This window comes from Panthera leo, chromosome B1, assembly GCF_018350215.1.
Source record: "Panthera leo isolate Ple1 chromosome B1, P.leo_Ple1_pat1.1, whole genome shotgun sequence".
Taxonomy (NCBI): Eukaryota; Metazoa; Chordata; class Mammalia; order Carnivora; family Felidae; genus Panthera; species Panthera leo.
Window position 1 is genome coordinate 6,329,569 of NC_056682.1, and position 27,725 is coordinate 6,357,293.

Below are 27,725 nucleotides of genomic sequence, written 5' to 3' on the forward strand. Positions count from 1 at the left end.
CATAAAGGCTGTAGCTGCAACTTTTTTTAATTTTATGATTTAATAACAGCTCAAGCTCATATTTTTCTGAACCGTTTAGGAGGGAAAGTGTACTTCTTCTAAAGTCTAATCTTATTTGACCTCTGGTTCAGTCTTCATTCTCACAAGTGTTTAAAGCTACAAATATTTCATATCTATTGACCTATGTCAGAGGGCCGTGTGAACGTACTTTTAAGAAACTGCACACTTACCTGGGCTTTGCAGGAGCAAAGTGATCAACCATTTTTCTTTAACTCACATTAGAAAATATAAATTATTTGTTTAATTGGACTGTGTTTATTTTTTAAAGCTGAACATTAGTTTTTAAGACAGTAATGCCTTTTTAAAATGCATTATTTACTTTGAGAGAGAGAGTGTGCATGAGGTGGGCGAAGGGGGGAGGAAAGAGAGGCAGAGAGAGGGAGAGAGAGAATCCCAGGCAGGCTCCATGCTGTCCGCACAGAGCCGGTGGTGGGGCTCTGTCTCACCAACCATGAGATCATGTCCTGAGCGGAAACCAAGAGTGGGACGCTGAACCGACTGAGCCACCCAGATGCCCCAGCAGTAATGCATTTTTAAGCATGTTAGCAACTTATTTTAAACCTGAGCAACAGTACATTTTTTTTCTCATCAGCCACAGTACAGCAAAGGCAAAACAATATTCAGTGCCCAAATTATGTGGCAAGACAGAGGAGTGTGGCTTTTTTATTTTTAACTAATTTCAACTCCTCTTCATTTCTTGATCTGAAATTTGATAAGAAGTGTATTAAGTATATTTCAAAGTATTTTCTGTCCACCTCCGAAATGTTGACAGCCAAGTGGGACTGCTGTTCGCTTTGAAAGGCCAGACAAGAGCTTTAAGCACATTCCTCTTCTGTCTGTGGCTCTCCATCCAGGGAAACTGTTCCAGAAGCCACACACACAGTGCTCTGGGCATGGCTGCAGTTTGACTCCACGAGAACGGAGCCTCAGCTGGGAACTGCAAATAGTGATTATGACTTTGGACAAATCAGTGGGCTTCTAATTATGTCTTCCAAGGCCTGGTGACCTGAAATAAGAGAGTATCTTGCTACAAAATATATGTTGTATCAAACTTCTCTTTTACAAAATACCAGTTCTAGGGATGATGTTTCTGATTCATTTTTAGAGGGGGTTTATTTCAATCTTTTGTTTCTGGGGCATACCATTCATATATTGGGGGAGTCCCTTTCTCTACAATTGTTGAGGAAAAATAGATAAGCAAAATTTTGCCATAAAATGTAGGTGTCACTGCTTCATATGGAATTTAAGTGCTCATTATTCTATTTCTACAGGACTGTTTACTTATCCTAAAGTAATTTTTCCATAGAGTTTCAGTCTAAGAAGGAATCCATTTAAATAAAGACACCAATATGGCATGTAGAGTTAGATACTTTGCAGTAAAATAACCTTTCTTACATAATAACTTGCTATATGTAAAATCTGTTGATATGTCCAAATCAAGAGGACTTGAGATATGTTTTACAGCCAGTTATGATTCCACGTTGAAACTGGTAAATGACATTCCTTGATGAGCACTTTCCAGTAGTTCCTTTCTCACAACAGAATGATTATTTTCATTTATCAGTGTTGCGCCCTGGGTCTGATTTGATGTGTTAATGTACCGCAATTCAGTTTTTAAAAATAACATAATAGATTGCCGGTAAAATGGCATGCTATTGCAAGCATCAATGAGCAAAAGAAGCCACACAAAAAAATACTTACTACGTGATCCTGTTTATACCGTGTTCAAGAATAGACCAAACCTACTGATGGTGACCAAACCCAGAATAATGATTTCTGGATGGAAGCTGTTGTGGGGGAGCAGAGGGGTGCAAGAGAGGTTATTAACTGGGAAGGAGCAGGAGGGAAACTTCTGGGGTGCTGGAAATGTTTGATATCTTGACCTTGGAGCTAGTTACATGAATAAATTCATATTTTAGAAGTTCATGAAGCTGTCGATTTAAGATTAGCACACTTTATACACTTCCTGACCTTTTACCTCAATAAAGAGATTTTTTTTTTAAGGAAAGGATATTAAAAATGAAATGTTTGACAAATTTTGCTATGACGCCATGACCCTTAGTTGTTGTGAGTGATTTTATTTACCTCTGTCTGCAGCTTTCATCTGGTTGTTCCTATTTACTGCCTAAAAAAGTGAACTTTGAAAAAGCAATTTCACAGCGACTGCACAGAGCTATAGATTAAACTGTTCCAGCTGCCCAAAGAGGGTTAAAAGTATTCAGTTAGGTAAATTAGTAATTTAACATTCCGAAACTCAATTCTTTCCGGATCAAGCATAAAAGGCATTTGCTGTTGGAAGACCAAGAAAGAATTCATGCAGTTCCCATTAGTCTAAAAATAAATAATAAATAAATAAATGTCTGAGTCATGGGTTGTATTTTGTTGAAGTTCAGCGGCTTCAAGTGTAGGAAGAAAATGATTTATTCTCTGAGTAGCTGAGCCACCCATCGCCCATTGGAATGAAGACAAAATTACTCTGACAAAAGTGAAATCCATGAATTAGTCCATTGAATTTAATCACATTTTGACTTATTCTAGTTCAAGTCATTCCTGCTTGAGCAACCTGATAGAGACCTGAGTAAAGTAGCTTTGTTTGTGTTGGATTAAGGTGGGGAAGATGTTGTGATTTTTGAAAGCAGTCATGGAGTTGCCATGCTAGCACAGATTTTGAGACTCGCACACCCCAGGGTGTGAATCCCAGCTCAGCTACTAGCTACCAAGTCAACTTTTTTTAACCTCACATTTCTCATCGGTAAATCAGGTATGTAAATTCCCTCTCGAGCTGTGTTGGCATGAAAACTGAATGGAAGAAATTAGCACAGTTCCCGAACTCTCTGCCAAGGCACCCTGGGACCCTGCCGCAAACTTCCTAGGGGCAGTGGGAGATAGTTTAATATTCCAGGGGAACCCAACAGTTCTTAACATCTGTCAGCCACCAGAAGAATTAGTATCTCAAAATAGCGCACAGTTTCAGTGCTATCGGATTATGCCACTGTGCGAGGCTGAGTTTTTGGTGGTTGCTGCTGTAAAAGCCGAGTACGGCATGAAAGTCAGCATGGAATTTGAAATGAGGCAGGCAGTGTCCAGCTGAGCGGTGCTTAACTGGCAAATACACTCCAATTGTAAACAATTGGGGTTACTTACGTTTTAGAACATCTTTATAGCATCTCGCACACAGTCGGGTGCACACTCAATCTGACCTCTCTCCCTCCTTCCCGCAATCCACATATTGTCTTTTGTTGCAGTCTCTATGATTTCCTATGTTTATTGCAAAATCAGTAAATTGATAAAACCAATACTTGAATATTCCTAACTTCTGAAACCATTAATAAAAGCAACCCTGTTTTTTGCTAGCCGGTTGTTGGGCGCAGTGTCTCCTTCGCAAAAGCGTGGTGTGCTGCAGAGGAACGTTCTCAGAGCAGCGTGAATGTGTTGGGTGGGATAGCACGGTGGCCTCAGGCTGATGCGATTTTGGTCGTGTAGCGGAAGGACGGAATGGTGCCACTTTTACAAAAGTACGGCCGTCCATTTCTGCATGTAATTTATAGTTTGCATGCCTGCCATCCTCACTTGTTGAAAGTTGAACTACTTTTATAACACGAAGAAAAGCCAAATTTACTTGAGCACCGAAGCAGTTTGGGAAGTAACTTTTCAGTGTGATTCTCCAAATGCTTGTGGTAAAAGTACAAGGGACTTGAATCATTTTCCCATAATTAGTTTCAGTTCTGGAGGTCTGCCCCTTCTCCCTAACCCTACTGCCTTGCATGCACATCTCTTCCAATGGAAGCTAGTGGAAAATTCCTGTCCCCTTTCACTCCATTGCCACGAGTTATAAAAAGCATGTCATTCAGAACTGACTTTTTCTTCTGCATGCTTGAATTTTTGCTCACAATTTAAAGGGGAAAAAAATCACTTCAGGAGGTATTTCTCTTTCACTGGGGTGAGGGGCCCAGCGTCACTTTGAGCCACCACAGAATGGCTGACTCACTCTGCTTCATCTCTAGAGGTCAACTGTCTACATCAAGGAGTGCTTTTTGAGTGATAGTACATGCTGATGTTGCACACCATGGCCTCCTTTTCAGATGTATGGCGGCACTCATTCACACAGGTCACCTAATGCACTTCTTCACTGACTATTCCAGTGGGAAAAACAAGCTCACAACAAGTGAGAATGAGGAAGTGGGAATGAGGGGTGAGTGGGCATAGGGGAAGTAGGAATGAGGGATGAGGGGGCACAGGAAATGGGACTAAGGGTTGAGAGGGCCCAGGAAGTGGGACTGAGATTTGAGAAGGCACAGGAAGTGGGAATGAGGGGTGAGCGGGCACAGGAAGTAGGAATGAGGGGTGAGGGGGCACACGGGGAAATGGGAGTGAGGGGTAAGGGCACAAAGGAAGTGGGAATGAGGAGTGAGGAGCACTGACGAAGTGGGAATGAGGGCTGAGGGGACACAAGAAGTGGGACTGAGGGCTGAGGGAGCACAGGAAGTGGAGTGGGGGAGCACAGGAAGTGGGGGTGAGGGTTGAGGGGACAGAGGAAGTAGGAATGAGGGGTGAGAGGGCACACAGGAAGTGGAGTGAGGGAGCACAGGAAGTGGGAATGAGGAGTGAGGGGGCACAGGAAGTGGGACTGAGGGCTGAGGGGGCACGCAGGAAGTGGAGTGAGGGAGCACAGGAAGTGGGAACGAGGAGTGAGGGGGCACAGGAAGTGGGACTGAGGGCTGAGGGGGCACGCAGGAAGTGGAGTGAGGGAGCACAGGAAGTGGGAACGAGGAGTGAGGGGGCACAGGAAGTGGGACTGAGGGCTGAGGGAGCACAGGAAGTGGAGTGGGGGAGCACAGGAAGTGGGGGTGAGGGTTGAGGGGACAGAGCAAGTAGGAATGAGGGGTGAGAGGGCACACAGGAAGTGGAGTGAGGGAGCACAGGAAGTGGGAATGAGGAGTGAGGGGGCACAGGAAGTGGGACTGAGGGGGCACGCAGGAAGTGGAGTGAGGGAGCACAGGAAGTGGGAATGAGGAGTGAGGGGGCACAGGAAGTGGGACTGAGGGCTGAGGGGGCACGCAGGAAGTGGAGTGAGGGAGCACAGGAAGTGGGAACGAGGAGTGAGGGGGCACAGGAAGTGGGACTGAGGGCTGAGGGGGGACACGGGGAAATGGGAGTGAGGGGTAAGGGCACAAAGGAAGTGGGAATGAGGAGTGAGGAGCACTGGGGAAGTGGGAATGAGGGGTGAGGGGGCATAAGAAGTGGGACTGATGAGTGAGTGGGCACAGGAAGTAAGGGTTGAGGGGGCAGAGGAAGTAGGAATGAGGGGTGAGGGGGCACACCGGACAAAAGGAGCAGTAGCAGAGGTTTTCCTGTTGTTAGGGTTTGTTTGTTTCAATCAAAGTGTGAGTCATCTTACCCTCATTTTTTTAACCAAAAATCACTGTGGTTGCTGCTATGATTTGGTCTTGACTCCTACAAGCCAGTGTAATTTTATCAGTGGTAGTGAATTCTTGAAAGCTTCCCTCAGCTGTAGAAATCTGGTTTCAAGTTAAAGTGGTCAAATGCCAGCTTAAACTTTGTGGCTTAGCATCTTTGTTGAATCCCCTCAGCAGAAGGACCTACATTGGAGTTTTGGCTGTTCTGTGGGATTCAAATTATGAGTGGTTGGTTCCAGTGGAATCTTGGCCCTCTTTGGAGTGACTTTAGGAGTTCTCTGGCCAAAGGAGGTCAAAGTTAGAACGTAAGGAAAGGTTTTGTCCGAAGTGCCCATCCTACATCCTGGCATTTTTTAGGGATGGGTGGACCTCTTTTAATTGTTCCTCAACCCTCAAACCGTTAGTCTCCTGGAGCATGGATGTCTTTGGGGGAAAAGTCAATGCCAGCCTAGGAAATTTAGTGGACATCACAGTGATGAACTCAAAACCGGGATGTGAATCCTCGTCCTAATCCTGACCCCAGTGGCCACCAGCCTTACTCCAGCCCACCTCACAAAAGCACCTGTTGTTATTTCACAACCCCTTTGCTGTACATCTCAGTGGTCCCACAATGGCTCGAGAGGCAACATCAGGCCAGGCCCCACCGATGGGGGAGCTGAGCTGTGGCACAGAAAGTGCACCTTACACATTTTCATAAGGGTGACCATAAATCATGCAAATTGAAGCATAATACTATTCTACAAAGATCTGAATAAAAGGAAAAATCCTAGTGCTCCCAGAAGCAAGCTCTAATCGGGAAAACTGTTGTGTGTAGAACCATTTCTCCCTGATGAGCCTGGAAAATTAAGGTGTTGTCAGGGAGGAGGTGAAGATTGGAAAGGTCAGAGAAAGTGGTGGATGGGTCCTTGATGGGCCCTTTGTTTCATCCCCACCCTATCTTATTGTAGAATAACTTTATGGAATTTTATGTTGAGAAAAAGACACTTGTCAACATATTTTCTGAAGAGTAGATTTCATCAGAAGGCAGATTAGTCTTGGAAATCGTTCACAGCAGGTATAAGTCAATCCAACTGTATGGATTCCAAATATAACAGCACAAGAAAATAATACATGGGTGTGTCCAATTAAGAAGTGTTGACTTTCATAGAAGAACACAATTACCCATCTCTGGGTACATAAATTGTGTCATAATCATACACTGAAACTCTACACAGTCATGGAAAAGGGCACGTATTAATACAACAACATGGATGAATCAGAGAAATAATAAAACAGACCAAAAAATAATACGTATCGTATTGTCCCAATTATAGCAAAATTAAACTATAGCAACTGAGAGCAGAATAGTAGCTAGCCTTTAGAGGAAGAGATACAGTAGTACCCCTTACCCACAGCACCCTCAGTGGGAGCCCGAAACCACAGATAGTACCAAACCCTATATATTCTGTGTTTTGTCCTATACGTACGTACTTCTGGGAAAGCTTAACTTATAAATTAGGCACAGTAAGATATTACCAACAACTGGTGCTAAAATAGAATAATTGTAACCATACGCTGTTCTGAAAGTTATGTTGAGTGTGGTCTCTCCTGCTCTTTCCTTCAAAATATCTTACTGTCTGGAGCCCCCCCCTCCCTGTGCTGATGTGAGATGGCAAAATGTCCATGTGATGAGATGGAGAGAGGAGGGAGAGCACAGGATCTTGACTGAGTGTTAGGCTAACCCTGACCTGACGACGGGTCAAGAGGAGGATCATCTGCTTCCAGGCTGTGATGCGGCACGGCACGGCCTGGGGCGACAGTCCGAATAAACGCGAAGACCAGGGCTGCCCTCGTCTAGCTGCGTGTTGGGGAGGAGTGTGTATGTGTGACTAGAGTAAGTTCCTGCTCTTTAAGGGCTCATCTTGCCCCTTCCTAAGACTTACATTTCGATTTTACTACTGCCTCCGCTCGCTTATTCACGAATCCCTTCCTGTGTCTGAAAACACAGCCAGGTGTGTGCCATTGTCTCCAAATTTCACTGGCTGCCATCTTGCTGTGACCATGCGTGTGTGTCTTGTGATGCCAAAGGATGGCAGCTCCCGTGTGTGCTTACCCAACATCATATGGAAGTTTAAATCATCTGGGTTTTACCGTTCGTATCAGTGTGGGTTCCAGTCCTGGGGCTGAAAAAGCAAAGTTCCAGAGGAGCTGGAACACTGCCGTTAATCACAGGCTCTGGAAGAAGACACACTAGGTCTGCAGCCTGGCATGGCTGGAGCCTAGCAGGTGGCTTCACATCTCAGCGCTCCCCCAGGGGTAAGACGGGAGCAAGAATATCTTCCCAAAGCAGTCTCCTCCCCATCACTCCTGCTCCTCATGTTTGTTTTCACTTGTATTGGGTTGCTTGGGGCATGACCTTCGTCTTCAGTCGGGTGTGGTGTCAGAATGGCAGGTGTTGGGGGAACCCTGGGGAGCCTGGCAGCTCTCATGATCCACACACAAAGATGTGTCGATTTTTATTTAAATCTTTTGAAAATGTGTGTTATTGTGAGAAGCTGTAAAGTAAAGAAACTTGGTTGTGGTTTTGCCAGCTATGTACCATCTGATACCACAGTGAGCCTGAGTTTCGTCTGTCAAGGAGGAAGAGAGTATCTCCCTTAAATGGGCTGTCACCACATCGTAAGTGCGACGCGTGCCCACTGCTGTGATCCTGACGATCGGCAGGCTGCCTCCTCTCTCATTTTCCAGCACCAACTACATAGCACCTCCAACAGGGAAAAAGGACCTTTCTTTGTAGTGACCTCTACTGACTGCTGTCACATGAACAATATTCTTTTCTTTTTCTTTTTTTGCAAGAACTCTGTAGACGTCAAGCAAGTGAAAGTTGTTGGCATCACAGTAATGAGCCCAAAGCCCCCTTGTTTTTGAAGAGCTGAGTGAGTGGTGCTAGGTTATCTCCATGGCTGCTGTAGCTGACTTGTGTTGCTAATTTGGGATTTTGAATCACTTAAAACTGAAATGGATAGAGAAAGGATTCCAGCTCTCTCTAAGAGAGAGTTGTTTATTCAACAAATATTTTCACTGTTTTTTCTTTCTCATTCAGAGACCACTTGCTTGAATGGTAATGGCATTTCAGGGTGAAGAAGCATAAAGGAAAGTAGCATTCTATACCTAAAAAGTAGAATTCTGTGTGTTGCAGCTGTAAAACCGGCATGGCTTGGGGCAGGCTCGTCATGTAGTAATAAATAACTTATATGTATTAAACATTGTCCAATTAGAGGAAAAAGCACATATGGATTTATTGTGTGATAACCCAGAAGGGGACCATATTTGAAAATTTGGACATTTAATTACACATTACAGACTCACTAATGGTTATTTGAAGGAATGGTATTCTGATTCATCGCGATTCTTTAACTTGTAACCTAATTAGCCCAGCCATCACTGCTTTTAAGAGCATTTTACAGTTATAGTTAGGTTAAATCAATTCTGTTTAGAAATTCCTGTTAGTAACACTTTAGTAAGTTAAAACTGGGTAAGTTTAAAAAAAATTTTAGTGAATTTAACCATCTGTTTCTTAGTAACTAAAAATAATAAAGAATTTCAAGGGTGCCTGAGTGGCTCAGTCCAACTCTTAGTTTGGCTCAGGTCATGATCTCACAGTTCGTGAGTTAGAGCCCTGAGCGGCTCTGAGCTGACAACATGGAGCCTGCTTGGGGTTCTCTCTCTCTCTCTCTCCCTCCCTCTCTCTCTCTCTCTCCCTCCCCCTCCCTCTCCCTCTCCCTCCCCCTCCCCCTCCCTCTCCCTCTCCCTCTCCCCCTCTCCCTCTCCCTCTCCCCCTCTCCCTCTCTCCCTCTCCCTCCCTCCCCCTCCCTCCCCCTCTCTTTCTCTCTCTCCCTGCCTCCCTCCCTCCTTCCCTCCTTCCCTCTCCCTCCCTCCCCCTCCCTCCCCCTCCCTCCCTCTCCCTCCCTCCCTCACTTGCCCCCCACCCCCATCTCTCTCTCTTTCTCTCTCTTTCTCAAAATAAATAAACTTAAAAAAATAAAATAATAAGGAATTTTATACACATGCACCAAAGGTTAAGCATAGATAATTAGCTTGTGGTCAGAATTTGATTATTTGATGTTATTCAGCAAAATATCTTCTCTCTAGCAGCATTTTTGCACCAGAATTTCTCATCAAGAAGACCAGTTTGCTTAGGGAAGTTTTAAGCAACATCTGTATGTAATAATTTTCTAAGATTCCAAAGACTAGAGAATAGTTAACAAAACTCAAAGGAATATTCCAGTTATCTTCAGACTAATGTTTATAATTATTCAGCACATAACCAAGAATTGATAGTATCTGTTAATTCCACAAATCTAATGGCAGAGAAAATGCTTACAGGAGCCCAGAGGAAATGATACCTCTTAGGAATTTTGAATCTTTTTTACCCAGACACGTGGGTTGACTAGTTAACTCCAGAACACCCGCTCAGAAGGCAGTTTGCGACTGCCCTTTCATGTTCTTTAAGTCCCTGTCTTCTCCAAAAACAGAACATACAGAAGGGCAGCATTGCTTATAATGTATTGGAAGCTGGAGTGATAAAAAATATATTTAATAATAAAGTTTGACGGTTTCAATGGGCCCATAGCTTTATCTGGGAGCATGATGGAGCAGTTAGGTAGGGTGGTTGAGGAGGAGATGGCGTGGACAATTTCAGAGCAGGGTGTTTCAAGAGAGGCACTCAGCCGTGTGACCTAAAGACTCTTTACATACGCACTTGCAGTGCTGCCCATGTTGAAAAGATGTTCGTTATCTTGCAAAGTGAAGATGCACGTCGAGGTATACAACTCAAAGGTATAAAGTCAGACCATTTAATCTGATAAGAATGAGTGGAATTATAATCTTTAGTATGAGATGTAGTACAGATCTTGTTAACAGTGTTTCTGGTATTGTTATTAAAATTAATTATAATCCCTGCAATAGTGTAACATCATTTTATTTGAAACACATAATCCCTTAAAGTCCCTGCTGCAGGTAAAAAAACCTTATGTTTCTGAAGCTGCACAGTGGAGGTTTTGGCCAGTTAACTTAGTTGCATAAGGCAAGTGATCACGAAACAAATGCATCGTTAATCATGCCAAAAAAAAAAAAAAAGAAGAAGAAGAAGAAGAAGAAGAAGAAGAAGAAGGAAAAGTAATTTACTAAGTGAAAGAAGGTAGTGTGAAAGGGCTACACACTGCATGATTCCAACTGTACGACATTCTGGAAAAGACAAAACTGTAGGCACAATAAAAAGATCAGTGTTTGCCAGAGATTTGAAGCGAGGGAGGGATGAACAGGTAGAGCACGGAGGGTTTTTAGGGCAGAGAGACTGTAGTGGTGGATACATTTGTCCAAACCTATGAATGTACAACACCAAGAATGAATCCAGATGTAAACTGTGGACTCTGGGTGATAATGGTGTGTTAATGCAAGTTCATCAGTTGTAACAAAGGTACTATTTGGTGGGGGTCACTGATAATGGGGGAAGCTTTGAATGTATGTAGGGCAGGGGGTATTTGGGGAATCTCTGTACCTTCCTCTCAATTTTGCTGTGAACTTAAAACTGCTCTAAAAAAATAAGTCTTTTAAAGTCATTTACTACATATAAAGAGGAACAAATGAAATAATAAAAAACTGGCACTTTGTAGCTTCAGATTGAACTCGTTATACAGTTAATTAAACATGCAAGGAAGTGACTTCAAAGGCATGCTTGTCTAGGGGCGCCTGTGTGGCTCAGTCAGTTAAGTGTCAGACTTGGGCTCAGGTCATGATCTCACGGTTCATGAGTTTGAGCCCCGAGTCAGGCTCTGTGCTGACAGTACAGAGTCCGCTTCGGATTCTCTGTCTCTCTCTCTCTCTCTCTCTCTCTCTCTCTCTCTGCCCCTCGCCTGCTCTCTCTCTCTTTCTCTCTCAAAAATAAACATTTAAAATAAATAAATAAATAAGGCATGCTTGTCTAATGATAATAGCATTGACTTCATGTGTAAACATGATTTATTTTATATTTAGATTTCTTTGCATCTAAATAGTTGCATCCACTATGCCTCTTCTTTTGGTATAAAATGTCTTTATTCCAGGGTGCCTAGGCGGCTCTGTCGGTTAAGCGGGCGACTTCAGCTCAGGTCATGATCTCGCGGTCCATGAGTTCGAGCCCCGCGTCGGGCTCTGTGCTGACAGCTCAGAGCCTGAAGCCTGTTTCAGATTCTGTGTCTCCCTCTCTCTGACCCTCCCCCGTTCATGCTCTGTCTCTCTCTGTCTCAAAAATAAATAAACGTTAAAAAAAATAAATGCCTTTATTCCAAAATCAGGAGAACTTGAACATGACGTTCCCTTTGCTGTAGGTTGGCTGAATTTCTGGGGCTGGCTTGGGCCAGAAATGAAACCCCTGAAATTGTCTCATTTCTTTTTTTTTCTTTCCATCTCTTCCTTGTTGCTTCAGGATAGTGGGTCTTGAGGACCTCAGAGGCTCCTCAGGCAAGGGGAGATGGCGGCCTCCGTAGCCCTCTACCAGGTCTTGGAACAGAAAGACCATCAGATTAACTGTCCTTTACAGAGTCCTACACAATTCAGTAGGTTATACTGAAGAGTATGGCCTCCTTGATGTGGATTCATGAAATTAGACCATTTCACCAGACATTTTTTTTTCCTCTTTGCTTTGAACCTAACTACCCAGATGTGCTTTTGGCTGCCACAGCAGAAATCTCTGGAGTGGAGTGTCTTGAGCCCAGTGCTTAGTATTAGTTAGTAACATCCAAAGGCTAATCCACAATTCAGATGTACCCTTCGTTCCTGGAATTTGCAGGAACGATCATAATGAAGGTACTAATGCACATCCTGGAGTACGGAGTACTTAAGACGGGGAGCTGTGGATGTCACCAGGCTAATCACCAGATTAAGTCACCCTGCTGGAACAGCCCCCCTTACATGAAGACTATTAGTATGTGAACAAGTGATAATATGTTCTAGACAGAATGTGACAAAATTAAGAAATGGAGAGGTTGAATGCTTGCCTCCTTTTAAGACTTTATTAATATTCTCTACCTATAATAAATAACTATTATGAATATTCAGTTATAAAATGATGCATTCTCAAAGAAACTGGCTAAACATGATGAAATATTGTCTAAGATTTAGGTATCTTGATATCTTTTCCGTTAAAAATCACCATTGTCCGCGAAAAAAATGTAACATTATGTGTTAATAAATATCAGGTTATATTCTTAACGTATATACTTAGTTTTCTTGATTGATGGTTTTTTAAAGATTAAATATTGAATACGAATACTTTGTGGTGTTAAGTTGTCAGGTTAAGGTGAAGATTCCCCAAGCAATTCACAGACTGGGAAAAGTTCCTCAAAGGGAGGATTGAAGCTGATTTTGGAGCAAAAGTAATTACCGGCCCATGCTCCCCCCAGGGCTGGTCCCACAGAGGTTTTAATTGGGTTCTAGTTCAATAACGAAGATAATGGTTGTGGCTCATTGAAGGAGGCAGGATGGTAAAAGGATTAGACCCACTCCTCAGGGGATTTTAATAGGGTTTCACATCTTCCATCAACTGGTGCGTGCCAAGATTAGGATAAGAAAGAAAGGTGGTTTCATGGGGCAATATCTAATTAAAATATTAATTTGAAGACAGCTGGTATACCTGCCTCAGAGTTCAGGTGGTGGAGGAGAGTTTGTCCCTTTTTTTTTTTTTTCAACCGTACATTAAAACAGTCATTTTAATTCCAGTAAATGTTGAAACTTTTACTCTAGAACACTACCTGTGAAAATGATTTTTTACTGTTTTGATTACATCAAATCATTGAGCTTTATATTATTTTCTCATTTTAAGCATCAATACCATGCCAACATCAAAGTATTTTTGGTTATACCTATCTGTAGAATACCAGGTGATTTTAAAATCAAACAGAGGACAGAGAAGCTCACACATTACTTTCCTGAGACTGAATTTTATATTTGTCTGAACTTCCAAGTGGTACTGTGAAATTCAGGAAGTCGCCTTCAGGCAACTTCTAGAAAAGGGTTGTTACCTTATGTACGGTATGTCAGATTCCACACGATACTTTCTCTTGGTTATCATATAATTTGTGTTTATGTTTCTTATCTACGAAGTGGAATTTGGGGAAATTACTTTACACACAAGATATTCCCGATCGCTTTTTCTTTCCCCCCTTACTAGCTTTGACAGTATTCTTATATAGAAACAGTTACATCTCTTACCTGTAAACATTTGATAATGAGGCTGTCCACTCAGTAGCCATCATGTGCCAAGCCTGCTGAAGTGCCCTGTTGTTACAAGGCTAAAGCATGCTCTGTGCCTGCCTGAGACGGGACTTCTAGGTGGGGGGAACTGATTGCATTGCCGACTTAGGGTATCAACCAAGTTATTTAACCTCTCAGACCTACTTTCTTTTTTATTTGTCATTAAAAAACCCCCACAAATTATCAAGTAGGTATAAGTTTATATAATACTGCAATATATACAGCACTTTTAAAAATAATCATACATATCTAAGCATCTGTATGCTTAGCTAAATATTAAGGATGGTCATTTCAGAATGATGGAAACTCTTGGCGTACTCTGTTTTCTGTAATAACCATGTATCACCTTGGCGACAAGGAAAAGGACCAACTAGAAGTAGTTTGAATTGATTTTCCTCCTATGAAACAGGTTTCAGTGGAATGACCGAACTGTGAACGCGGTGCCTCTGCGCTCGGGCACTCCTCCTCTCCTCAACGGGTTCCTTCTCTTCCCACTCCCTGGTGGCGTGTGCGCGCTTCACCACCTTCTGGCACACGTTCTGCCAGGAACGCCGCTGGCTAACGTAGCCCGTCCCCACCAGGGCGAGACCCTTAGTCACGGACTTTGCTTCACTGATTTACTCCGAGCACCCAGAATGCTGCCTGGACACACGTAGGCTTCCAGTAAATATTTGCGGAGCAAACAAATGCCCGTTAATGACTCCTGCCCAGCAGGGGTGGCGGGGGGCAGAGTGGCATTCACTCAGTTACATTAGTGAACGAAGAAGTGAACTATATTCATATTCATTCCCACCTCTCTCAACAGTTTCCAGCCCCATGGAAAATACTGGGTTTTGTCCAAGGAGGGGATGTGCGTGCTTTTCCATGTTTGTTTTCCTCTCTAGGTAATCTGCACGAGACTTCCAAACTGCAGAGCACATTGATATTATCTTAACCCATGTTTATAAGTGATTAAAAAAATAGGATTCTATCTACCATGCCTGTGTTCTAGAGACAGTCTTGGGACAAAATGGGGTAAGGGGCAGAACGTGCCGTAAAGTGACTCAGTGCTCCCTGGTAGCAGTCCCCTGTTAATATTACTACTGCTGCTTTAGTGATGAAAGTGTGACTGGAAAGTTGAGTGGCTCTCTTTGTATCAGAAGAATTCTAGAATAATTTAGGAGAAAAATCTTATTGTCGAGTTCATTCAAGTCACAGAAGGATGTAGTGGAAAGAGAGTACATATATAACTTCTTATTTTATGTTTAATAAAAAACAAATTATATTTTATAGGAATAGATGTATATAATAAGCATACGTATGTATATATTTATGATAAGAGAGACAATGGTTTGCAGAGTTGTTACTATCATTAAGTAATACAGATATTCTGCAAGTTCTGAGCACCTGATTTGAAAAATGATGTCCATGATTCATTGCATATAGCCTCTTGATCTCAGTTCAGGAAATCCACAAAGCTTTGCCGGCCCTGGTGTCACTTGGAGGCCAGAATATGGAGCAGTATTAACTATCTTCTTTCTTTCAAAATGGGCATAGCATAATACTGCCCTTTTCCTTATCTTGATTGAGCCCTCAAGGGTAGTCTCTCCCCCTGGCCTCTGTCTGCTCCCACCTCCCTCCCTCCCTCCCTCCCTCTCTCTCTCTCTCTCTCTCTTTCTCTCTCTCTCTCTCTCACACACACACACACACACACACCCCTTTACTTCATATTCTCCTTTTCTCCTTTACCTCAGTCTTCCAAATTTTGCTCTTTTTCCCTAAATAAAATCTCTTTCTTTTAACCTCTTATCACGTCATTTGTGAGCCAAAAAAGGTTTTGGATCATGCCACAGTGGTATGCCACTGTACACATTTTAAGAAGAAGGAAATTCCTGCCTTTTCATATTAAATTTGTTACAATAAAGGGCTGGTGTAAATCTCTAAGTGCTCATCTGGAGAAAGGGCTGAAGCACAGGGAAAAGGAGAATTTACTTCCTATTTTCTACTGTTCTAATGGTTTGACTTGTTTATTTTACATTGCCCATATAGTACTTTCATATTTTCTTAAGTTATCCATATGGTGGTAGGGTTGATTGAAACTGTTTTTTTTTTTCAATTATAAATATATAAAAGTTCAGTTATAGATTAAAATCGGCACTCTAGGCCAGCCTGAGCATATGAGCACCATTGATAAGGTCATTATTTTTTTTCAGGTTCCTATACAGTAACTGACTTATAGATAAACTGTTGGATCACAATCTGTTTATAAACTGTAAAGAACTATGCTGTTAAAATAAACCAGTTTTCAAATTTTAACATGGAGACCTTCTGGATTATTTAGTGTCTGAACAGGAAGTAGGATATTATGGAAGTTGTGTACACAAGTCCATTTCCCACTTCTAGACTCTATAGGCAAATAATCTTCTGCCCATAGAGTGGTACCTACATAGTTCATGCAGCATGTCAGAAGCCTCGTTTAATAAGCAGAGACTACTTGGGGTGCCTGGGTGGCTCAAGTCTGTTGAGTGTCCGACTTTGGCTCAGGTCATGATCTCACAGTTGGTGAGCTCAAGTCCTGCATCAGGCTCTGTACTGACAGCTCGAAGCCTGGAGCCTGGTAAGGATTCTGTGTCTCCCGCTCTCTCTGCCCCTCCCCTGCTCATGCTCACTTTCTCTCTCTCTCCCTCTCTCTCCCTCTCTCTCCAAAATAAACATTAAAAAATATTTAAAAAAATACAAGCAGAGACTACTTGACCATGGAAAGCAAATGCTAACATATATGTAGTAAAAATTTAGTATATTTATATACTATACAAAGTGACCACGTATTGCACTGTATATCTTACATAATACATAGTAAACATTATATTATGCCTGCATTTCCCAAAGTTAAATATATTGTATTTCTCCTACCAGAGTGAAACTTTAATCATCTCTTCCTCCCTTACTATAATGATGTTAATATATAATTAAATAGCAGTAATCATTTCCCTGCCTTCTTAAATAGAGGCTTCCTTCAGGTTACCCGCATGCACAAAATTTACCTCTCCTACTGAACACAGTCCTGTTTCGTGATTGAAAATACAACAGATAACAGCCCAGGAATGGTGGTCCTGCTCTGGTAGGGCAGGACACTGCTGGCTATGGGTATGGTAGGATTGGTTTTTTTCTTTGGTGAATCAAGCTCTGGTTTGTTTGTTTGTCTGTTTGTTTGCATACACAGCTAAGGAGTGTTTAGCAACCACACGTGATAAAACACACACACACACACACACACACACACACACACCCTCTCCCCCTCAGGGATGGGGACAGGCTGGTCACCAACAGCTCTTCCCAGGGACAGCAACTTTGTGTTTTAGGAGCTAAAGTGCATCGTTTCCTATGCAGCCCCTGAAGCGCAACAATTCTCATTCCTTATTGAAAGGATTTATCACTATTGGCTTTAGAGAAAGAAAAGGCCCTCAGTTCACGTGTACAGTGCTCAGCCTGTACTTCTCTCCTTAAAAAAAGAAAAAAAAATGACAGAGGAAATGTTTACATCGATTTAATAGGCATTAGCTTTATTTTTCAAAACATTGTGTTTTAAAGCACAATAGACTTTGCAGTTGTTTATAAATTTGAAGTATTCATCAGTGTGAAATAATTGTTTATTTCCTTTCCCTATTTCCTCTTATCGGAAAAAAAAATACATTCGGTCTCCAGGCAAGATAAAATCCACTTTGCTAAGTTATTTGTCAGTTTTTATAAAGTGAGTTTAATATCACTGGGGCAGAGGTTTAGGATAGTCGCAGGATTAGCAAGGGAATATGACATACAATGTTTTTTTAGGTCATTGCGTTGCATTTGGTAAACTATCTTATGCTTGTTTAACCACTGAGCAGAAAGTGAGCCCTCCCTGTATTGTTCCATTCATATTACTCCGCACTCATTCAGAAGTCTCACACTTCCTTTGCCTGGCACATTAAAGGGGCAGTGTGGCATCTTTTGATAATGTGCAAAACAGCTTTCCTAGTCCACGCTCCTGAGGCAAAGCTAACCACTGAGGAGATGAACTGCTAGTCATCGGTCCCGAAATTAACCAGAAACTTGGTGTTATTTTCATTCTTAACAACTTTTCTTAAAATCTTAAAGTTTCCCCATCCCCCACCCCCACCCCCGCCACATACCCTCTACTTTTTAGTGTTGATCAGGGAGAAAAAGGAAATATGAAAACATTAAAAACACACACACACAAACAGCCCTAAAGGAAGGGAACCATGCAAAACAATGAAAAACAGAGGAATGTGCTTTTTCTCTCCAGGATAATCTAGGAATACATGTTATAGACTGTGATGTTAAACCTTTAATCCTGTGGCTTTATCTATCATCCCATTATATATTATTTTCTCCCTTATGAGAAAAGCAGTGATTATTATCACAGGTGACAAAACACAGAAATAAAAAACAAGCAGAGAGGTTACATTCAACCACTCTAAACAGGTTTCATATTTGCTTTCTTTGCTTTCATTCCCACACCAGAAGCCTGTGAACAGAGTGGGTGGGCACAAGCTGTCTTTCTCAGGTGCACATCCCCGAGATAGGACAGGTGAGCAGGTGCCGAGCTGATGAAAAGATAAACATTAAGTCATCCTCGGTGATATTTAGCTAGCTAGCTAGGGAAAGAATTCAGCAATGCCATTGTGCTACTGTTCAAATATTTACTACTTGAACCTGGAAAGGAAAAAAATGTTGCTGTCTTCATGTAGAATTTCTTGTCCCTTTCTTTCTTTAAACAGTGTTTCAAAGGTCTAAGAAGGCAGTTGTTTATCTTAGAAAGAAATATGAGCTTTGACTATGGAGTTTTCCAGGTATACTTACTGTGGGCTTCATTAAGCAAATGCAATTTAGCAATCTTGCATTTGGCAAAACATTCTTTTATGTTTCTTGACTGTTTATTTTAAGAGATGATTTACCAGCCGGGCAGATTAGAATGTTTACTATGTATGATGTATGTTTCATCCCTCACCGTGGCTCTTCGCCCTGGCGTAACCGCGCCGGATGTTGTGGATGTTCAGCATGGACATGACAGTTTGAGAAGAAATGGGAAGTCAGAGTGAGAAGATACTTAGGATATAGTCTGTCTTCCAAGCATTTGAACCTGTGCTGCCGTGTACTTTTTTTTTTAAAGTGCATCAGTGAACGAACAGCTTATTTTATGCACATCTATGAATTACTGAGCATTTGAAAAGAGCATACCACAGGAACCTCGTTAGGAAAAGAGGGAAACCTATGGGAGAATTAGCCCAGAAGGGCCAGTGCCTTCAAAGACAATTAGTTATGAGTTGTGTATTATACAGCAGGCCTTTCTGATGAGTGTTTGTTGTTCTCTGTTTCTGGATTCAAGCGACTCTCTGGTTGCAGTGAACTCAGAGCTGAGAGCACTCATTCATTGCGGCTTAGACTCAAGTAATAACTTGAGTCGTTTCCTCTCTGAAGGTAGGACAGCTAATGAGAAACACAGATCTGGAGCCAAGATCTATTCTAAGATTAAGATAAAGTATCCTAACAGAAAGCTGATGGTGAAATGAAAGATCGAGAATTCTTTCTGGGGCAAGGTCTCGAACCAGGTGAAATCAGCTCATTAAATAGTACCTTCTCTACCGTGTAAGCGTTGTGACGTAATGTCATTGTAATATGTAACGAGTAACCTATTTATACAACTTGTTTAAGCCTCCTTTAGACTATATATGTATGGTCCATATCAAGAAAAATCTCAGGGTGATTTTGGGTTTTGTATAAACAGTGCCCACATTTACATGGGAAAATGATCACTTGGGAAAGAAAAAGTGAGTTTTCAATATCCTGTTTTGGTTCAACCCTCTATGAAAAGTCTGTGAAACTATATAGCATCATAGCCCTGAGAACATGACCATCTCGTCATGGCATTTGCTGCAGCAAAATGCCCTGCGCGCCCGTCCCACGTGGGGTGGACCTTCACAGCCTGCTGCTGGAGCTAAGGGGCTGGGTGCTGAAGAACCCCAGACGCCTGAGGTTATGCCTACCCCATTCACCTAATGGCAAACCCTTCAGAGTCAAGCCCTCAGATTCTGAGAAACATTGAAGTCTGCTTTATTTAATTTCCTCTCATTTACCAAGAGTAACAATCTATTTTAGTAAATAAATTCAGGAAATTGGTAAAGCACTTTACTCCATCCGTTATGGATCAGTAATTAACATGATTGTCACGTTTTTCCTGGCTCCCGGGCTGCAGTCGCTTACGGCTTCCCTCTCATGCCTGCAACCAGTTTATAACATCCCCGGCAATGGGTGTTACTGAGTTTAAACCACTTACACAAACAACACAGCCTACACGTTTTGCAGAGAGGTACACTTCCTCTCCTTTATTAAATAAAGATTCCTAACTCAGAGATTGTGCTCTGTTGATTCTGGCATTCTTCTCAGATAATCCTTTTCGCTTTTCACCCACGACTACTTTACACCCTGGGACAGAATAAAAGAAATGATAATTCATTCAAAGGTAGGAGTCACCGTCTCTCCCCTGCGCTAATCAGTTGCCTGGGGTTTGTTGTTTGTCTCTTTTTCGGTTTTATGATTTTTTTTTTCTTTTTCTTTTTTTTTTTTTTTTTGGCCGTGAAAACTGAGCTGATCTTAATTAGCTTCCACCATTCACCAAATAAACATGATTTTTGTTTTCCTACCTTCATTAGCCACTGAGTGTTGTTTTCCATGATGTTCTCCAGCACTTGTAGCCTCTGCACGGAGTCGTCATAATCTAGTGGTGAGTCCCTCTGCACAGCGCTGGACGCGTAGGAGCTAGTCGAGCGACAGTTGTCTGTCTCCGGCAGGAGGAAAGTGTAGCTGCAGGACCCCTGCTGAACCTGATACTGCCTTTTCCCCATGCTGTCCATGCCTCTCCGAAAGTTGTTATAGGCTGCGGCTAGGACAAGATCACAGCTCAAAGTAAAGAAAACAAGCTGCCACATTCTTTCTTTCTTTCGGGAGTAAAGCAGCAGTTCAGCAAACTGGAAGGCACATAGGAATCCCACTCCTAAGCTGCCCTCTCAGAGGCAGGGCTCCGCTGCCATGGTGTAAGGTCCATCAGTGGGAGTCTCTTCCCTCCTTTTCTAGCAGGAACGTGATTGTTCACGCTGGTCTTCCCTCCCGTCCTGCAGTGAACTGTCAGATCGCAGTAGAAAGAATAACCCTGCTCACTCCTGAGGGCTGTCTTCCCCTTACAGATCAGAGTTAATGCTTCCTTGTTTCTCTTCCCTCAGGTTCTGGGTGTCAGGATCTGCATCAATCACTTTCCTTATAAGATAAGTTGATAAGAGCGGGCAGACATGTGTCGCGAGCTGCTCCGCCCTCCTGGCTTGCTTGTTATCTTCCTGTAGGGGGGTCACTAGCCAGGCAACAGGAAAAATCCGAGCATGTGTGTGCTGTCCAACCAGGGCTATATGCTGCAGAAACCCTCTGGGAAGCACGGATCAGCTACAGGACCCCTGGGTATTTGCAGAGGCACCACCCTAATTGAGTATTTCCTAGAGAGAGAAGTGGGTCTCTCATGTCTGAAACTGATTTCACAGTGCTAAGCTGGTAAAATATCTAGGGTAATAACTTTAAAGCACAATGAAAGTTCCTGTTTTTTCCTTTAGGAATAAAAATACTACAAATATGTCAGGACTTTGGTTTATTTTTGTTATTACAAACAAAGAGGAAGAAGAAGTCTCGCTCTTGTAAACGCTTTGCCTTTCCATAGGGAAAATAGTTTCGTTGGTCTTACTTGATTTTTGAACTCTTAGCTACATGTACAGGATTTTCATTTGAAAACGGTTGGATGAGAAGATCTCGCTTTATTGGCTTGTGTTGGGGAAATCAGTTTCTGAGCTCTGACACTGAATCTTTTAAACAAAATAGCCACTTCAGTATTCAAACTAAAACATACTAGACAGATTAATGGTCCATCAGATTACAATACAGACAGAAATCAGAATTTCATTTAAGATGCTGGTGAGAGAGGAACACAGACTTTTCCTGTTTTAGATCAGGTTTTGCTCAAATCCCATTATTTTGTCATGTTTTTTTTCCAGGACCGGTTCACTCAGCCCCACTCCATATTGGACTCAGGCAAATCACCTCTCCTTTTTAATTGAGCTCTCCTGTCCTTGTGTGTAAAATTCAAGGGTTGCATTAGCTCCCAGGATTTTTCTATTTCAAGTCTATGGCTCTTTCAGTCCCCGGGGTGACTTCCTTTAATAACACAAACTTAATACTTTAGGGATTAATGCTATGCTAACCAGCCAGAGTGCACATAGGGAAAAAACTCGGAATCTTTGCCCACGGTCTGTTTCTATCTCAGGATTTGTGCGCAGGATTTGTTCTCCCCGTCCAGTGGCAGCCTATCGGCACAGCGACCTGATGGACCCGTCTACCCACAAAAGTCTGTTTCCATCTGTATCGTGCACGATCCGCTTTCAGAGCATTCCAGAATTACGTTTTTAATTCTTGGGTGCTTGTGAAATTTGTATGGTGAATTCTGTTTTCCTGGAATGTGTGTTTTCAAGAGACCTAAATAGACCTTTAAAAACAGCCCTCCTACGCACTGGCTGGCTCCCCCCACATTACTTCTAGAGCTGCGGTTCTTCACCTGAGGTCCATGGACACAATTAATGGGGTCCATGAACTTCGGAGACAAAAACTATGTCTTTATTCTTCACCAAACTCTACCTGAAGTAGCCTCTCCTTTAACTGTGAATAGGTCCTAAGCAACAGTGATCAATACCTGTGGCTTTTTCATCAATAGAAATCTTAGCTGTTCTAGTTACAGTATCTCAAGCTGTCAGCTCAGCACTACATTGTCACCAGACTCATCCCTGGATCTTGTTACTTAACATCCGAATAAAGTAGCACATGTCATTTCCTGAGAAGGGATTCCCAGACCTCCCAGAGGGTTCTGTCACTCGGGAAGGCTAGAACTCATGCCCCAGGAGGGTCTTATAGCAGAAGAGATGGTTTGAGTCCACCACGATTCTGGTACATGGTTTCCACTGAAGGAAGAAATTAAAGAAAATGTACCCATTCAGGCGACTGACTGTAGGGGGAAGCAGATAGTCTCTGAAGAGCCCTGCGTAAGAACCCTGATTCTCCCAGACCTGAAGCTAACCACTGCTGACTTCTCCAGGCCTCCGCTTTTTCACAAAACAAAAGGATTCTTTCGCTGTAGTGCCTTTGAGGATTAAAACGATACAGACTAGTAATATTATTTAGGACTAGTACTTCCGTATTTGCTATTCATTGGAAATTAGTTGTTCCACTACTAACTATTATAGCTGTGTCATTCTCCCAACGTGAAGCAGAAACATCGGGCACACACTGCGTGTCCCCATTCGAAAAATCACTCATCTGTCTCCCAGGCAAGTAGGGTGGTTTAAAAAAGTAGCCACAGGAAGAGGCTATACCCCAAGTACTTCTCGTTTGCTCGTTTGTGTCAGAGCCCCTGCTGGGTGCTGGGGGTGGATGTTAATGCTCCCGAGCTGCAGAGACACAGCTAATGGGGTGAGGTAGACACCCATGAACGAATAGGGCCTGGTAGGAGGGACGGGGACGGCAATCCGAAGGGGGGTGTGGCTGCTGCAGGGGCACTGGCCCCACAGGCGGTGGCATGGATCCCTCCTTGTCTGCCCCTTCCAGCTCAGAATGTGCGTTGAGCAGCTCTTGGTAGGTTCCCAAATGGGAATTATTACCGGAGAGTTGTGGGGAAGCTCTACGTAGACCAGGAGACGGCAAAAGTGGTGTAAATGGGTCAGTCAGTAGTTCAGGCTCTGAGGGCGATCCTGCCTCCGCCACCACTTCTCAGCTCTGCCACGGTAGCGTGGAAGCCGCCGTGGACCATCCCTAGATGACAGAGCTTTATTCGTGCGCACCGGAATGTGAATTTCTTGTAATTTTCACGTGTCCTGAGATATTCTTCTCCGAATTGTTTTCAGCCATTTATAAAAGTGTAAAAATCATTCTTAGCTCCCTTTAGCTGTTTGATACAGACCACAGGCTGTAGTTCCCCAGCCCCTGAGTTAGAACCTGGCGGAGTCTGTCCAGGGCAACGTGCCGTGGCAAGTGAGGCCACTCTAAATGCGTCGCCAGTGTAAACAGGCAGCCATCCCATGTCTCAGATCACAGCGTGGCTTCCTAAAGAATTGAGAAGCATGAGACCAGGCATGGGGGAAAGGGACTTCGGAGAAGGGCAGGAATATTTGACCAAAAGGAAAGTGCCGCTTTGAAGCTGGACCTAAAACACAAGGCAAGGACAGCTTGCTTGGAAACTAGACTCTGGTAGAGAGCAGACACCAGGCTCAGGCAGGGCCCAGTGCAGGCGACACAGCACAGCAGAGGCAGAACATGGTTGGAGCCGGGGCGGGGGACGTGCTCGTGGAGTCAGAACTGCACAATGGATTGTCCCAGTGGGTCACTGAGCAAATGCCGAGAGCATGTGCAAAGCCCCTGTGGCAACACAGGGGAGCCAGTAAGCCTCCTTCGAGGAGGAGGAAGAAGAGGAGGAGGAGAAGGAGTGGGTGGAGGGAGGAGGGGGAGGAGGCAGATCTGGGTGGGGAGCCTCACGAAGGAGCACGATAACAGCTAACCCTCCTGCACTGGGCCACAGATAGCTGTGTGACAACTCCTACCCCAGCCTGGGGGACAGCAGGCCCAGCCCAGGCCCCCCTCTGCTCAAACGAGGCTGGACAGTGCTTCTCAGAACTGTTAACTGTTCATTTTCAAAGAGAATCTTGAGTTTTCTTCAGTGCCCTGCTGATAGGATAGCAAAGGCAGATGAAGCTATAAAATGGGAAATATTATTACAGCCTTCCCAAACGCTGCCTTCCTGCCCAACCACTTTTTTTTCCTAACAGTCCTGCCGAACAGCTGTGCGTGGTGCTATTTATTTTCTTAATAATGTTTGTTTTCTCCCCATACTGTATGTCATCAGCTGAGGTTTTGGAAGCTCCCATTTATTCTCTGTAGAGCTGTCTCGAGTTTTCCTTGCACTTTGCTATATAAATCAGATTTCACGGCACCAAGAACAACACTCTTACCTATTCCTCAAAGACAGAGGTCAGCATTACCAAGAACTCTGACGATGCTTTGGTTTGGCCTGCTGAACAAAAGCTCTAATGTGTGGGAAATGCCTGAGAATCTCCCCTTGTTGGTGGCCTCCCTGTCCCCTCCTGAAATGCAGGTCCGGGCAAACTGTAGACCGACTTCTGTCTGGATCTTGGAATCTGACCCACCACAGTCTTCCAGGGGTCCCAGGTCACCCAGAGCCATCTCAGAGGCTCTCAGACTTTAGGCTCTCTTTGAATGGTGTCTCAGGAACCCCACCACCAAAAAAAGCATGCTGGCTTTCCATCAGCACAAAATGGGGCAGCCCCCAAGCCACGGATGGCCAGATAGAAGTTTTGGGTAGGCCCATGTGACCTCTGCTGTTGTCCAGGGAGCCTGTTTAAGGTCCGGTATTGAACTCTGGATAGTTAAAATTGTTTCACAGACCAAGGTTTGGAAGTGGACACAGAATGGGCATTGCTTTCTGAACTGTTAAAATCCCAGTAGGTGTGCCTAGCCAATGTCTGTTCTGAGAACCCCATCCCTGATGGGAAAACACCTGGAAAGTACTCAGGTACTTACAGGCACACGGATGTCCCACATCTGTTGAACCTTTGAGCGCAAGGCTCCTGCCGTGCTGTCTGCACGGATCCTCCTGAGCTCACCTCATGCCTGCCGTGGTCACCATCGCCCTCACCAGAGCAGACCGCTTTTATCTCCCTGCTGCCTGCTCGCCTCGGGCATGGAGACGGGGGCGGGCTGCTTGGCCAGTGTGGCCTTCACTGGAAACTGGAAAGTGTTATGTTGCTACAGGGGGGACTCTCAGTACTGAAATACCTTAAGAAATGAAGCTGGGACACTCTGTTTTGATTTTGGACCGTTTGTAGACAGTCAGGCACACTCAAGACACTCAGGCGCCTGCCTGGCATGCTAGGGACATCTTGTCCATCTCCCTCCTCTCCCTGGCTTTTTAAAAATTGGCTGAATAAAATCAGTCCACATGTTTATGTACAATTTAATGTTCGGTGCACAGGGAAAACCATTAGAAAGTTCACTGGACGTAAAATTGTTGTTAGAGAAAGTTATTTTTGCTACTTTTATTTCCAAATTGTATAGGATAATGAATGAGGGCTGAAGATGTGGCCACAGCTAGAAGAAACAAAGGATGGATGGATGGATGGATGGATGAATGGATGGATGGGTGGATGGAAGGAAGGAAGGAAGGAAGGAAGGAAGGAAGGAAGGAAGAAAATTAGTATTTCAGCTTTCCAAAAGCACACTCCCTCTAGAGTGATTTCTTTGTAAGTGTCACAGAAGACCTCTATTTCTACTCAATTTGAATACATGTTGTATTGGACCTGAACTACCATTGGACTCTAGAGCCACTTGCAAAAACTATGGTGATGCCTCTCTCTCTCAAGCTGCTAATCATGCTATTACAGCTTGTACTTGACAGGCTGTGAAAGATAATTCCCAGTCATGAGATTTGAAAAAGGTTCCAAAGAAAAGGCCCCTTACAGGTTACCATAAAGACAGAAGGAAGGGGAAAAAAAGTGTACGTGCGCACACCGTGCACCCGTGGAAGATAACTCTTGTCCCCCCAGATACAGAAATCAAGGCGCACTGAAGTGAGATGGTAAGAACCGCACCAGCCCAGTGCATCTCTGTGCCCTTCTTCTCCGTTAATGGTGATGCGTGTAAGGAGAATTTAAAGCAATAGTTTTTAACCTCGATTTTACCATGACAAAACTTGAACGTCTTTGGAGGGCCATTTCCTGCTGGCTGTCACCTCTGTGCGGCACAAACACACATCCCCAGTGAACAGACTCTGTTTCACTGCCATCGACCGTTTGTAGCCTTTGGTCATCTTGAGCTGGGTCCTGTGTGGATCCCCGCCATGTGCCTGCCTCAGTATCCAGGACCTGTGGTATTCGTAAGCAGGGAAAGTCACCTCGGAAGTGCGCACGTCGGTTTGGACTTAAAGTCAAATTGTGTTAACTAGCTGAGGATAGAATCTCTGGAAATCCCACTGATTATCTAACTGCATCAGTTAAACTTGATATATATTCTTGCTACATTCTCAATTTCCTGGCTTTGACAGCCTTTTTCTCCTGTCTTTGGCTCGCTAGTTTCATCCAATGTAAGAAGCTAGCAGACGATGATGTACCTTGTAGAACACACACAGTTCTGAAATGAAGTATGATGCCTAGTTTAGCACAATTTCCTGTCCCAGTTGCAATTAAATGGAGATAGCATGTGACATAAAAAAGCTGGCCCATTGTATTTAGAGAACAAATTAAATGTCACCCACTTAGAATGGGGCATAGGCTGTGTAGAATTCACCTTTGTGGAAGGTGAGGGAATGTATATTTTGTTAAAATAAAGATCTCCCTGCCAGAGGAGGAGAAAAAGCCCTTTGCCAGATGTGTTTTCAGGCAATTTCCTTTCCTGGGAAACAGCCATTTCCCCTGCATTACCAGTCCTGTTTTCATTCGCGACGCAGCCGGAATGAGTGCGGGGACCAAAGGGCAGAGGCCTAGATAGCATCAGCCTTATCTGTGACAATTATCTGTCTTCTTGCAGCTGCCTCACTTTTGTTTGACCGAGAGCCATGGGGGCTCTTGGCTAGAGGGTTATATTGATGGAAGAATCCGAGTTAATCGTATGAGAAAAATCCCTTTCACGTGACTTCTCAGGTGGATGTCGTTCTTACTCAGCTTAGTTCAATTAAAAAGGTACCAAGACTCATTCATTCTAGCTTATCTGAGAATTTGCTCTGAAATGACATCTGAAAGACATTTGGAGAGAACAGACTGTTTTTTAAGGAAACTTAAAAGATTTCTGACTCTTTTATAGTTTGTAGTGCCATGAACCAGCACAGCATCTGCTGAAGCATGCTTGTTT

The 27,725-nt window shown here is 43.4% G+C and overlaps 2 protein-coding genes across 5 annotated transcripts in view; one reads left to right on the forward strand and one right to left on the reverse strand.

The window, feature by feature from the left end:
* The window catches only part of ANGPT2 (angiopoietin 2), a 58,859-nt gene extending 37,526 nt beyond the window's left edge, over nucleotides 1-21,333 (reverse strand). For both annotated transcript variants that reach the window (XM_042934176.1, XM_042934175.1), the window contains exon 1: nucleotides 20,429-21,333. In XM_042934176.1, coding sequence (XP_042790110.1) covers nucleotides 20,429-20,713 — 285 coding nt within the window. In that variant the 5' untranslated portion in view covers nucleotides 20,714-21,333. The remainder of the gene's footprint in view (nucleotides 1-20,428) is intronic.
* The window catches only part of MCPH1 (microcephalin 1), a 269,778-nt gene that overhangs the window by 168,554 nt on the left and 73,499 nt on the right, over nucleotides 1-27,725 (forward strand). The window lies entirely within an intron of this gene.